This window comes from Carassius auratus, chromosome 20 (genome assembly GCF_003368295.1).
Source record: "Carassius auratus strain Wakin chromosome 20, ASM336829v1, whole genome shotgun sequence".
NCBI classification, from domain to species: domain Eukaryota; kingdom Metazoa; phylum Chordata; class Actinopteri; order Cypriniformes; family Cyprinidae; genus Carassius; species Carassius auratus.
The window spans coordinates 25028946-25043349 of record NC_039262.1 but is presented as its reverse complement, the minus strand read 5'-3'; the positions used below and the strand labels follow the sequence as shown (position 1 = coordinate 25043349).

Below are 14404 nucleotides of genomic sequence, written 5' to 3'. Positions count from 1 at the left end.
ATTTATATAAAGTATTCTAGTAAATGGAACAATGTGAAGCTGATAATTTAGTCACAGGTTATTATGTATATATATATATATATATATATATATATATATATATATATATATATACACATATATACACACATATATACACACACATATATATATATATATATATATATATATATATATATATATATATATATATATATATATATATATATATATATATATATATATATATATATATAAAACTAACTCAAATTAGTTAAAATTAGTAGTGGTCCAAGAAAACACTATTGTGCACCTATGTGCCTTTTACACATACATGCCAGACACCAGAACCACTTTAAAGATGTGCTGCACATTAGACGAGGGGTTTCCCATGCTGACGTTCAGGGCTCTGTCAATACTGTAGGCCAACTGCCGAAGGTAACGATCTGCATCATGTTCAAACCCATCATACGGCACATAGATGTATGGGAACACACCATGCAGATGTAGACAAGTCTTCTGGCCTAGAAACAAAAGAGAAAGAGAATCAGCATCATCTTAACTGACTTTTTTTTTAAACAAAATATTCTTGGAAGATTTTGTGTTCTGTTGTCAGATAAGGGGCTTTACTTATGTAGTTTGGTTGTCAGTGTCAGCATAGTTTGTCAGTACCATCAGTAATGTAGCTAACTGAATAGTTTGTATATTTCTGCAGTCCAATAGACAGCAGTGCGGTGGTGGTTTGATTCTGCTGAATGGTGATTTAATGCTACGTTGTCACCTAGTTGGAGAGACTCTAAGCTATGATATTTACATAGACCACAATGTCCCCGTCTTTTACACTCACAACGATCATATTTGTATGCTACATTAGTAGGGCCCTATGCGAAGGGCGCTCTCTCTCTCTCTCTCTCTCTCTTCCTCTTCCGGTGCACGCTGGGGGCGTTTGAGGTGTGTGTGAGGGTTTCATGAGGAGTACAGGAGTTTTTTTTTCGTTTTTTTTTTTTTTTCGTTTTTCTATTTTCTACTGCACATAGAGTATTAAAAGAAGGAATACTTTTTGAACAAAGAAGTAAAGACAAAGTTTAGCGGCACTGAGATGGCGTCTCACCCCGCGGCCGCGGAGGTGCAGGTGTCACCTGTGTCGCTCCGTCACGGCATCAGGTGTGTGCCTGCTCAAGGCGTGACGGTGGAGGATGTGTTACTGGTGGTGGGAGAAATGATCGGATACGAAAACATTTCTTCGGCGTCGAGGAGGAACAAGGCGGTAGTGGTGTTTGTAAATGAGGAGGGACTAGCAAATCGGCTGATAAGTGAAGGAATTGTGGTAGGTGGAGATTTTCTTACCATTTCACCGCTGGTAACGCCAACGACCCGTATCACCGTGTCTAACGTTCCCCCTTTCATTCATAATGATGAAATTGAAAGAGCGTTAGCGAGATATGGAAAGTTTGCGAGTGGGATTAGAACTATTCAACTGAGATGAAGAAACGAAGCTTTGAAGCACGTTATGTCTTTCAGGAGGCAAGTGTTTATGTTTTTGAATCAACCGGAGTTGGATGTGTCGTTTAGAGTTGGCCACGAGGGAAAAACGTATATGGTTTACGCTAACACTGGCAGCATGAGATGCTTTGAGTGTGGGGATATAAATCATAAACGGATTGCGTGCCCTCATAAGGCCCAGGATAGACAGGAAGAGGCAGCTGAACATAGCGCTGCTTCTGAGGATGTTCAGGAACAAAATGAGCATGTTCAGAGTAATACTGAGGAAACAAGTCATGAGAAAGTATTAGCTCAGGTTATAGAGGAAAGGGACGTTGTTAATGCTGATTTGATTGACAGTAATGATCAGAACGATGATATTGAGGAAAAGGAGATTTCTATTGGACAAAATGATGTATCTAAAATGGAGGAAAGTAGTGTGATGACTGATGATGTCACAAAAGGAAAAATAAATGTTGAAAAGGTTCAAACTGATGATTCTGAAGTATTTAACAGTGTTGAAGTGTGTACTGGTTCTGAAATGGGAGATGATGATAATGTCTCTGAAATTTCAGATATTGGTTCACAAGTCATGGAGGACACATATACACTGCAAGAAATAAATGACTTTCTAGATGCAACTTTTGGAAAGACTGTGGAAGTCAAAGATTTCTTCCCAGACATAAGGAAATTTATAGTGTCTGTGACTTTGTTACAAAGAAACGTTAGTCATGAGGTTCTTAGCAAGCAGAAAAGATTTAGGTTAAGGAAAATCTTAACGAAGTTAAGAAAGAGTAAGGCGAACGCTTCACAAAATGATTAAAATACACAAGGTGTCAGCTTTTCTTTGTCCTTTCACTCTTTTTCTGTCCTGTTTATTTTTTTCCCTTTTTATGGAGTTTTTGAGAGCAGGCTCCTTAAATATAAATGGGGGTAGGGATGGAAACAAGTTGGCAATGGTGTCAGAATTATTTAGAATTAAGAAGGTGGATATTGTTTTTTTACAAGAGACACATTCTACTACAGAAAATGAGTTGGAATGGGAAAGATGGTGGGAAGGAAAGTGTGTGCTAAGCCATGGGACAAATTTGAGTTCTGGTGTAGCCATATTATTCTCAAAAAATATTAATGTAAATATTTTAGTTGTAGAAGAAGTTGTAAAGGGAAGAGTTTTATTAGTGCATATAGAATATAAAGGAACTGTGTTTGTGCTTGTGAATGTATATGCACCAAATATTGGGCTTGAGCGTGTGGAGGTGTAGCAGAAATGAGTCGAACTAGACAAATCAAAGAGTCTATCAGAGCTGTGTGCATTGAAACGAGAGCCGAACTCCTCAGGAAGTCATAAATCAGTTCTAGTGCCACAAGAACCAAGCAAGATAACCAACCAACCAACTTGTTCACACAACAGCTTTCAACATTAACACCAATAGAACAATTATTGACAATTTTAATTCGAAGAAGAGATTGTCAAATTTATTGTTCGTGATTGAAATGCAACGCTGGACATCACATGTAAACCCAGGAGATCAAGTTAAATACTTGCATTGACTTCCCCCCAGCCAGCAGAACCAGACTGAAATTCCTAAAGGGGAAGGGCTTTAAACCTTTGTCTCCACAGAAAAGTCCCTTTGCCAGAGAATGGCAAAGAAACTGCTTTTTATACATTATATATGGACCAGAATGAACTCAAAAAGACTTATAAATGAATCGTTCCATTGCTTAACTCCATATTCATTTATGTGTAACCCACACATTTGACTATCATGTAAAATCACTTATTGTGTATGTCTTTTGATAACTATAGGATACATAGTCATGTCTAGTATTGATATAATCGAATTTTCTTGCTTGATGTTGTCCTGACAATCATTTATTTGTAAAATATATCATAATCATGTTATAGGAATCATGTCCAAAATTAGACCCTGTGAGGCAAGAACCACATGCTTGGTAAGATAAACAAATGATTTATGATACCCAGACCCAAGACCATGGGCCCTATTTTAACGATCTGAAACGCAAGTGTCAAAGCGCGAAGCGCAAGTAACTTTGTGGGCGGGTCTCGGCGATGTTGCTATTTTCCCGGCGGGATAAATGGCTCTTGCGCCCGGCGCAAATCTAAAATGGGTTGGTCTGAAGTAGCTTCATTATTCATAGGTGTGGTTTGGGCGTAACGTGAAATAAACCAATCAGAGCGTCATCCAACATTCCCTTTAAAAGCAGGTGCGCAAGTTCCATTATGGATTGCTATTATTATGGCGTATTTACCAGGCGCACGCCAGGAGCGGTTCACAGCCGAGGAGACTGATGTTCTTGTAAGAGCAGTGAAAGACAGAGAAGTTGTGTTGTATGGGGATGGGAGAATAATTAGCCTGAATAATTTGTGAGCTAGTTTTATGCCTATTTTTTTCACATCTTCGTGGCACACCACAATGATTTCCGTCATCTCATGTGTTAATATTTTTTTAGTGTAACAATTTATGATTTGCAAAAATAACTGTTGCATCTGTGTAGATTACATGAGCAAAGTGTATGCGCGTTGTGCACGCTATACATTAAGGTCAAGCATGCGCCCTTAAAATAGCATAATGAACAACGCGCAACGCGCCACTGACTTTAGACTAGGTTTTTTCTGGTCAGTGGCGCAATTGTTTAATGGAACAACAAAATAGCACCAGGGATCGTTTGCGCCGGAACACGCCTCCTTTTTTGCGCTGAACCGCCCAGGGAGCGCAAGTTCATTCATTAGTTTAGCGACGTGCTTCTGTGGAGGGAAAAGCGCGCTTTGCGCGGGTGCAAAATAGGAATGACACATGCGTCGGTGTACAAAGTCAATTGCGCTGGGTGCAAGATAGGGCCCCATATCTCATTGGTCAAGGCAACATTTGAGGGGTGGCCAACAAGGAAGTTTAAATACTTTGGACCCCATGAAATTTGGTTTTTAGTTCGAGCATTGCTTGTGCTGTCAGTCATGCCTTGCTTTTAGTCTGCTTTTAGTCCCTTGCTGCTGCTATTAGCCATGTCTGTTTCTAGTCTCTAGCTATGCTTCTGCTAGCTTGTAGGTTCTAGCCATGCGGTTTAGTCATCACTGTTTGAGCACGGTTCCTGCGTGCTTCGGCCTGCCTGCTGCTACTATGCCACGATGAGAAGGAACACAACCTAGTCTCGTCAAACTTTATTTCTTTTCTTTTCCGTTTGAGTTTCGTGTTCTGAGTTAAGTTTTGTAACGTCGACCTCGTCTGCGCGTTTGAACTCCAACCAGCCACACAACTCCAGCTTCAGCCAACGCCCAAGCACGGGCTCCCCAAGACGTCACTTCAGCCAACTGAACTTCCAGCCAATCAGCGACACCGGGTTACCCCTTTCAACGGGAGTCCCTTTCACAGCAAACGAAGGCAACGTATTCCCAGATATTTGTTGTGCTGGTGTATCTAATATAATTTTAACCCCATTGAGGAACTCAATGCGAGCGCTAATTACGTGATTGATGGTTGTTCATGTCTATGCAATTTAACGTATTGCTGTAAACTTGGGATTCCATATTTCCATTCTCTTAAACTCATCTTTTCCTAACTTTAGATCTTCCTGCAACTTGTGTGAATGTGTGAGTGCGTGCGTTTATGTGTTAGATTAGTTTATATGTCTTAGATTTATCTAATAAATCCTTATTCATATTGAAAAGAGAAGTATCTTGTGTTTTTGTGCTTACAAGTTAATGTCTTAAACTGCCGATCTTGTTACTGTGCTAATTGATAGTGGTGTTTCACTATAGTTTGGATATTAGAATCCAGCGCAGATTTGATGTTAAACCGCAGACGCGTCTCCGTGAACAGCCGTGAAACAGTGATTCTGTTCAAATTCCCTTTAACATCTTAAATGATTCCCTTTGAGCTAAATTGACCTGTTTCCCTTACAGAGGTTTTTATGAAACTAAAAAATGCTATTCAAAAAATTGGAGATCAGGTGTGTGTTATCATTGGAGGGGACTGGAACTGTACTGTTGATTTTATAATTGATAGGAATGGGGAGGAACCTCATAATGAGTCAAGTGTGGTATTATTAAAAATAATAAAAGAGCTTAATTTGATTGATATTTGGAGGAAAAGAAATTTATGGATTAGACAGTATACTTGGGTTAAAGCATCTGATAATGGGGTTAGTGGGGCAAGACTAGACAGATTTTATATTGATAAAGCATGGAATAATAAGGTGATGAATGCTGTTATTTTACCTGTTGGGTTTTCAGATCACCACTTGGTTTTATTTGATTTAAATATGAAAACAATTACAAAGCCGAATTATTTTTGGCATCTTAATGTTAAATTATTACAAGATGCCTTTTTTTGTGATAGTTTTAAAATATTCTGGAATAGATGGAAAATGCAGAAAGATTCTTTTGAAAACATGTGTCAATGGTGGGATGTTGGAAAAGTAAATATAAGAATATTTTGTCAAAATTACAGTTCATATAATACATCAAGGGTGAAGTTTGCAGTAGAAAGCTTGGAGAAAGATATTCAAAGAATGGAAAGTACTATTTTTAATAATAATGGAACTGGGCAGAGTGAGCTGTTGAACAAGAAAAAGAAAGAACTTGGCTCGTTATTACAGGAGCAAGTGAAAGGAGCAATTGTAAGGGCGAGAATCTGTTCTATTAAGGACATGGACGCTCCTACATCATTCTTTTTCAACCTTGAAAAGAAAAGCTCACAACAAAAGCAAATGTATCATCTTCAACGGCTTGATGGGACTGTAACGTCAGACCCGGTGGAAATAAAGAAGCTGGCAGCTAACTTTTATAAAAACTTATATGATGCTGAGAACTGTGACGTTGAGAGTGTTTCTGAGTTGCTGAGTGATTTACCTCAGGTGGAAGAAGAGGGGAAAAAATCACTAGACAGTCAAATAACTTTTCAGGAGATTACAGAAGCAATGAAACAGCTATCAAGAGGACGTTCTCCGGGTATTGATGGACTGCCAGTTGAGTTTTACCAAGCTTTTTGGAATATATTAGGACAGGATTTGTATGAAGTACTCATTCAAAGCATCAAAAGTGGAACCCTTCCTATAAGCTGCCGAAGAGCTGTACTGTCTTTGCTTCCGAAAAAAAGGAAATCTAGGTCTTCTAAAGAATTGGAGACCAGTTTCTCTATTATGTTTGGACTACAAAATACTGTCAAAGTGTTTAGCGAATAGGTTAAAGTGTTATTTAGATTTATTGGTTCAAAATGATCAGACTTATTGCATTCCCAAAAGGTCAATCATGGACAATCTCTTTTTATTAAGGGATGTAATTGATTTTAACCAATTTAAGAATTTAAACCTGGGTATTCTTTGTTTAGACCAAGAGAAAGCATTCGATCGGGTTGACCATGTGTATCTTCTTAAGGTTTTAAAACAATTTGGATTTGGAGATAATTTTATATCTTATATTAAATTGTTGTATTCAAATGTTTTTGTGATGGTTAAAGCAGGTGGAGGATTAAGTGCACCGATACCGGTCTCAAGGGGTATTAGGCAGGGTTGCCCACTCTCTGGACAACTGTATAGTTTGGCTATTGAGCCATTGTTGTGTAGGATAAGGAGAGATCTGAATGGAATTTTACTTCCTGGCATAAATAGTAATAGTAGGGTGTCAGTATCTGCCTATGCGGATGATATCACAGTTTTTATCACAAGTCAAAATGACGTTGACATTTTAACGGGAATTATTAGAAAATATGAGAGGGCATCTTCCGCAAAATTGAACTGGGAGAAAAGTGAAGGGCTTATTATTGGTCAGTGGGGAGGGTGAGGACCTCCAAAATTACCGGGTGGATTGATTTGGGTAAGAGAAGGGTTAAAATTTTTAGGTGTTTTTTTAGGAAATACAGCATTTAAAGGAAAAAATTGGGAGGGAATGCTAGAAAAGGTGAATGCTCGATTGTCTAAATGGAAATGTCTATTACCACAATTGTCGTACAGAGGAAGAGTTTTGGTGGTAAACAACCTGGCTGCCTCTATCCTGTGGCATAGACTCGTGGTACTGGAGCCTCCTGATGAGCTGATCTGCAGGATTCAAAGGACTTTTGTGAACTTCTTCTGGAGTGGAGAGCACTGGATTCGTGCAGCAGCACTATATCTTCCAGTTGAAGAAGGAGGCCAAGGTCTGGTGGATGTAAGGAGCAGAATCTGTGCTTTCAGAATCCAAGCAGCACAGAGACTTCTCTTCCATAAGAACTTGGTGTGGTCTCAGACTGCAAAGGCATTTCTTCAAAAAACTGGCGGTCTTGGATTGGATAAACATTTATTTTTAATTAACCTGGAGAAGATAAACATGTCTGAACTTTCGCAGTTTTACCGGACAATGTTGCATTCATGGAGAACTGTTTTTAAAGTTGAAAGAGAGTTTGATGAAGCTGGGAGCTGGATTCTAGAGGAACCGTTGTTTTTTAATTCAATGTTTCAAATAAGACTTTTGTCTTCTGTAAGTGTGAGTGCATGCCTACAGAGAAATGGCATTGTTAAGCTGGGACACCTCTTGAATAGAGATGGATGGAAGTCATTGGAGGAACTTAAAGAACTGACTGGCTTAAGATCTTCACGCTTGACAGAAAAGTTGATGGAGGAGATTGTCAGTACCTTACCAAGTAGTTACAGAAAGTACATTGGGAGAGGAACTTTGATGGACATGACGAATGAACAGGAACTCCCAGGAATTAAAATCTCTCATTTTATAAAGACAGAAAACGAAGATGAAGATGTGGGGTCAATTCTATCTTTTAAAACCCCGTAGCTAGAATATTTTGAGTCTGCATCCAAAAAAGCAATATATTACTCCACAGTCAAAGTTTTATACCAGAACTCTCTTAAAGGACAGAAAGCCTCCAGGTGGCCAGGTTTGTTGAAGCCAGACTTCCTTGTGAGGGACAGGTGGAGAGCCCTGTATAAGCCTCCCATAGAGAAGCGCACTGCTGATCTGCAGTGGAGGCTTATTCACGGGGCGATAGCTACAGACAGACACGTGGCACACCTGAATCCGGCAGTGGGTGGGGAGTGTAGATTTTGTGGAATGGTAGAAGATTTGGAACATTTGTTTTTAAGATGTAATAGGTTGAAAGGTCTTTTTAATCTTCTTGATAGATGGTTTCAAGCATTTGATGAGAAATTGTTAGAGGAAGTGTTTATTGGGGGTGTGATGTACAGATTCTTAATCAGAAGGAAAGCATGTTTGTTAAATTATTTGATCGGCACTGCGAAATTAGCAATTTGGAAGACGAGAAAGAATCAAGGGCTGAATCTTCTTAGTACTGATGCTGAATTAATGTTCAAGAACCTTGTAGCTGGAAGGTTGAACATAGAGTTTGTATATTACAATCTTATAAAAAATGAGGGCTGTTTTGATGATATTTGGTGTCTTAAAAATGTTTTGTGTGAAATTCATGAGGGCCAGTTTAATTTGATCAACGAGTATTTGATGTTGTGAATAATGACTGTATTATGTAAATAATAAAGTCTTGTTAAACCTCTCTCTCTCTCTCTCTCTCTCTCTCTCTCTCTCTCTCTCTCTCTCTCTCTCTCTCTATATATATATATATATATATATATATATATATATATATACATACATACACACACACACACACACACACAGTAGGGCTGAACTATATTGGGAAAAAATGGCATTGCGATATTTTATTTTTCTGCAATATATATTGCGATATGAAATCGAATCTGATTTTTTCTTACAAACAAAAATGGGGTGAGAACACTTACATTCTCATTTTAAATGATTTAAACATCGACTCCATCGTGTCAATTGATTAATATGCGCGTGGGAGAGAGAGCAAGACAGTGCTCATGTTGTTTGAAGACGGTGAGCGTGCGGCCGTCTCTCTCTCCTTGTCTCTCTCTCTCTCTCTCTCTCTCGCCCTCTCTATCACGCTCTCTCTCACGCACGCTCTTTCTCGCTCTCACTCTCGTGCACGCGCTCTCTCGCTCTCACTCTCGCGCACGCTCTCTCTCTCGCTCTCTCGCTCTCTCTCTCGCGCTCTAACTCGCGCTCTAACTCGCGCTCTAACTCGCGCTCTCTCTCTCGCGCTCTCTCTCTCGCGCTGTTAAACTGACTGGACTTCCTGCGATGTGACTATCGTGGATTCATACATCGCGATATCGATGCTTAAACGACACATCGTGCAGCCCTAATAAACAGTAGGTGGACAGCCTAAATGGGCATTACCGCCGTGCGTACCACCGCCATTAACTGTAATTCAGTCGTGTGTTAATATAATTCACGAAACTACCGCCTGGTCTCGCAAAGGGAGGGATTGCGAAATGAATGTAATTGTAAAATATAAAAAATAAAAAGCTTCAGTGCATGTTATACGATAAACATTTACAGTAAATAAACATGTGGAATTTGGTGAACACTGGTAAATGTATTAAAAATAATAAAGAATATAAATGTGTCCAAGACAAGTTTTCTCATCCTCTGCAACAATTTTCAATCATTGTTTAAGTCCTCAAGGAACTAACATTTTCAAGAAGTTTTGCTGGAAGGGACATAATTGACTGACACTCAAGATGGCATGGTAAGCAGTTCTTATTTTTTTTTTCTCCAGATAAAAGTTAAAATTTTGTTTGTCATAGTACCTACACAACTTTTTAGTTCTCATTACCGAAACATGAATTTTTGGTTTACTATATACCCCATTATAGTCTAAATATAAAAAGAGAGGGAAAGTTTAGCTAACCCTCATTTAGCTTCCACAGTAAGCAAAAATGTTTAAGCTCGCTCATCCTCTGCAACACCATTATCATTCACCGCAAAAATTAAAAGCCTGTTGCGGTGGAGATGCTCTATGTTTAAGTTATGAGAAACAGATTTATGAAGGAGGAATGTGCACTATAACTCTTGCTAATATCAAAATAACTTGATATTTGCCTTAAACACTTCTTGAACAGATTGCGTAAACAAAATAGCTATTACAACCCCTCCAGCAGGGGTCACTAATTTTTCATTTTTATGAAGTGCTTCCACAAAAAGCAGTATGAATGCAGTATAGGCCAACTAACTATAAATGTAATATTATTTTATATTTTTACTGTAAAACAATGTATTTCTATGTCTTTTCTTACAAAATGTTACATTCAATCAAGATGGATATTGTATAGTTTGTTACAGGCAAGCATCAGTTGAAAAGAAAAGGTCATCAGCGAAAGACAGGCTTGCAAAGCATAGGGAAAAAATATACAGTAATCCAGTGTTACTTGAGGAGTACAGAAGAAAGGAGAGAGAAAGGTCAGGGGACAGGGTGATAATAGGGAGCAAATATAACTTGGATTAATTGTTTTGACCAACACTTGCACTTATTCCCACACAGACACATGTACGCGCACAGAAACATAAGCACACACACACACACACACAGATGCTGACATAATTGTACAGTACCATATTTTTCGGACTATAAGTCGCACCTAAGTATAAGTTGCATCAGTCCAAAAATATGTCATGACAAGGAAAAAAACATATATAAGTCGCACTGGACTATAAGTCGCATTTATTTAGAACCAAGAACCAAGAGAAAACATTACCGTCTTAGAGGGCGCTCTATGTTTTCAGTGGTAGACTACAGGAGCACTGAGCAGCATAGAGCGCCCTCTAGCGGCTGGAGACGGTAATGTTTTCTCTGGATTCATGTCAAATTAATTTTGATAAATAAGTCGCACCTGACTATAAGTCGCAGAACCAGCCAAACTATGAAAAAAAGTGTGACTTATAGTCCGGAAAATACAGTATACACTATATTGTAGATACACACACTCTCTTTCACACACATCACACACAGACGTGTGTGTGTACACACACCTACCATTCCTAAATGAAAAATTGTGTGCAATTTTGATCATAGTCTAAAGTTTGTATTTATGTCAATGCTTACTGCATTTCACCTTTTATTAATTTTTTTTCTTTTTCAGGTATCGGAAACGTAAAGAAAAATGGTGAAATTAAGACTACTCAGAACCTCACAAGTAGACAGCATGAGAGAAAAAAAAAAGTTGAAGAAAAATTTGGCAAAATATTACAGAAAAAAAAATCAAGAGCAAGCACTTCTAGATCTAACCCCAACATCTTCATTAAGTGACACAGAAAATTCCTTTGGAAATGAAGAAAATAATAGACAGGAACTTGACACAAATAATGAAAGTCTGAACAGAACACCAGCAGAAGAAAGTTTAGACATGAAAGGGCCAATTGAGGCATCCACCCCCCAGAGATCACGGCCAGTCATTAAAAAAAGAGAGCGGGCATCAAGGACTGTGGCCAAATTAAGAGCAAAACTAAGGTACCGTATTTTTCGGACTATAAGTCGCACCTGAGTATAAGTCATATCAGTCTAGAAATATGTCATGATGAGGAAAAAAAATTATATAAGTCGCACTGGACTATAAGTTGCATTTATTTATAACCAAGAACCAAGAGAAAACATTACCGTCTACAACCGTCTATGCTGCTCAGTGTAGACTACAGGAGCACTGAGCAGCATAGAGTGCCCTCTCGCGGCTGTAGACAGTAATGTTTCTATGGGTTCATTTCTCTCGGTTCATGTCAAATTAATTTTGATAAATAAGTTGCACCTGACTATAAGTCGCAGGACCAGCCAAACTATGAAAAAAAGTGTGACTTATAGTCCGGAAAATACGGTATGTTGAAGAGAAACTTAGGGCAAAGACAACACAACCCTTACGAAAAATAACCATGGTTTTATTATAGTAAAACTGTAGTAACCCATGGTTTTTTGGCGTATTGACTGCCATTTGTAAAACCACAGATTTACTACAAATACCATGGTTAAACTATGGTTAATATAGCAAAACCATGGTTAATTTGTGGTTACCATGGTTTAACTACAGTAACCATGGTTTTTTGGTTTTATTTGTAGTAAAACCATGGTTAATTTTCGTAAGGGAACTGCTGACACTAAACAGAAAAATTAAAGGCTGGCGGCTAATAGAACAAAAAGTGCAATGCTATCAGCAAATATTTCACAGAGGGTCAGTATCAGAGAGGCTAAAAAGGGACTGATGAAAAATAGCAGGTGGAAACAACTTAGCAAGGTTGTGAGCATGATCCTACATCGGGATGATGTCTCAACTATCATAAATGGCAAGTCTGGAGAGATTCATCGCAAGGGACAAATTTATAGAAAAAGAGCACTCACAGACACCTTGGCAAAACTCCATCAATGCTTCCTTTTTGAACATCCTGAGCAAACAGTGTCCAAAGCTCAGTTCTTTAGATTGAGGCCATTTTGGATTATTAGGCCTAAAGTTAAAGACAGAGAGACGTGTGCTTGTAAAATGCACGAGAACATTGGCTTTAAATTAAAAAGAATGCAACAACTGGGTATCATTGAAACATCAAGCCCAGAGGATCTTGTGCAGTCCAGTGTGTGTAACACTGGCAACATGTCCTGCATGTACGGCAGATGTCAAAAATGCATTGAAAAGACCTTTCCCAGATCCTTAGATCCTCTCACTGTCGTATGGCAAGAGTGGGTCACAAGGTGTGTCACTGTAACAAAGACCCTCAAGGATGGATCTACAGAGGAAAGGCAGACAAAGTAAACGGTCCTACAAAAACAATCCTCATCCATTGAGCGGTTGCTGGCCCTAACAACAGAACACCTTCCAGGTTTTGCCATTCACATGTTTAATGTCGAGAACCAATATTTGTCATTGAAAGCAATGAAAGATACCCTGACAGATGATGCTGTTGCTGTGCATGTGGATTACAGCGAAAATTACAGCTGCAAATATGCCAAAGAAATCAAGGACACCCATTTTGGAACTGGGAATGATCAGGTAACCCTCCACACCGGGGTACTCTATCTCAGTAGGGGCAGAGTGGAAGCCTTTGCATCCCTCTCATCATCTCTACAGCACGATGCAGTGGCAACCTGGGCTCATCTTGACCCAGTGCTGAGATACATACAAGGAAAGTATCCTGAAGTCCACAACCTACATTTAATTCCAGATGGCCCAACTTCCCAGTATAGAAACAAAACATCTTTCTATCAGGCCTCCACTGTGCCCTTTATGCATGGATTTGAATGGGTGACCTGGAACTATACTGAGGCATCACATGGCAAAGGTGCACCAGTTGGAGGGGCCTTGAAGAATCTTGATGACAGAATTGTCTCTAATGGGACCAGTATTCCTGATGCAGACTGTCTGTATGAGCAGCTGAAGAACAATTCATCAGTGACTCTGTTTAAAGTATCAGAGGAGAAAATAAAGGCCAGCTGCGAAATGGTTCCCCCCAACCTGAAAGCAGTTCCTGGGACACTGAAAATACACCAAGTGAATCAACATTTATGTTAATTACATGATTAAATATGAAGAGATGTAGTTAAATAAGTAAATGTAGTTAAGTAGTATGTGGCTACAGAAGTTAAATAAATAAGGTAAATTATCCATGTAATTAACATGGAAAGCAGACCACACCAGTATCTGAAATAATCTCATAAAATAATGTCTGTAACTGTAATGTCTGAGTCGATGTGTCTTTTTGAATTCCACCCTAACAGCTGACATCCACAAAACCTGGAGTCATAAACACACGGGCGGTGTCATGCTTTTGTGGAAAAAAAATGCCAGTGCTTTTCTACAAATTGCCACATGTTCTCTGAGGGAAGTCGTGGCCTAATGGTTAGAGAGTCGGACTTGCAATCGAAGGGTTGTGAGTTTGAGTCTCGGGCCGGGAGGAATTGTGGGTGGATGTACAGTTCTCTCTCCACCTTCAATACCATGACTTAGGTGCTCTTGAGCAAGGCACTGAACCCCCAACTGCTCCCCAGGCGCCTGCTCCCCGGGCGCCACAGCATAAATGGCTACCCACTGCTCCGGGTGTGTGTGTGTGTGTGTGTTCACTGCTCTGTGTGTATGCACTTCGGAT

At 39.2% G+C, this 14404-nt stretch overlaps 1 protein-coding gene across 2 annotated transcripts in view; it reads right to left on the bottom strand.

The window, feature by feature from the left end:
* The window catches only part of rev3l (REV3 like, DNA directed polymerase zeta catalytic subunit), a 105473-nt gene that overhangs the window by 72082 nt on the left and 18987 nt on the right, over window positions 1-14404 (bottom strand). For both annotated transcript variants that reach the window (XM_026291585.1, XM_026291586.1), the window contains exon 2: window positions 314-503. In XM_026291585.1, the coding sequence (XP_026147370.1) occupies window positions 314-503 (190 nt within the window). The remainder of the gene's footprint in view (window positions 1-313; window positions 504-14404) is intronic.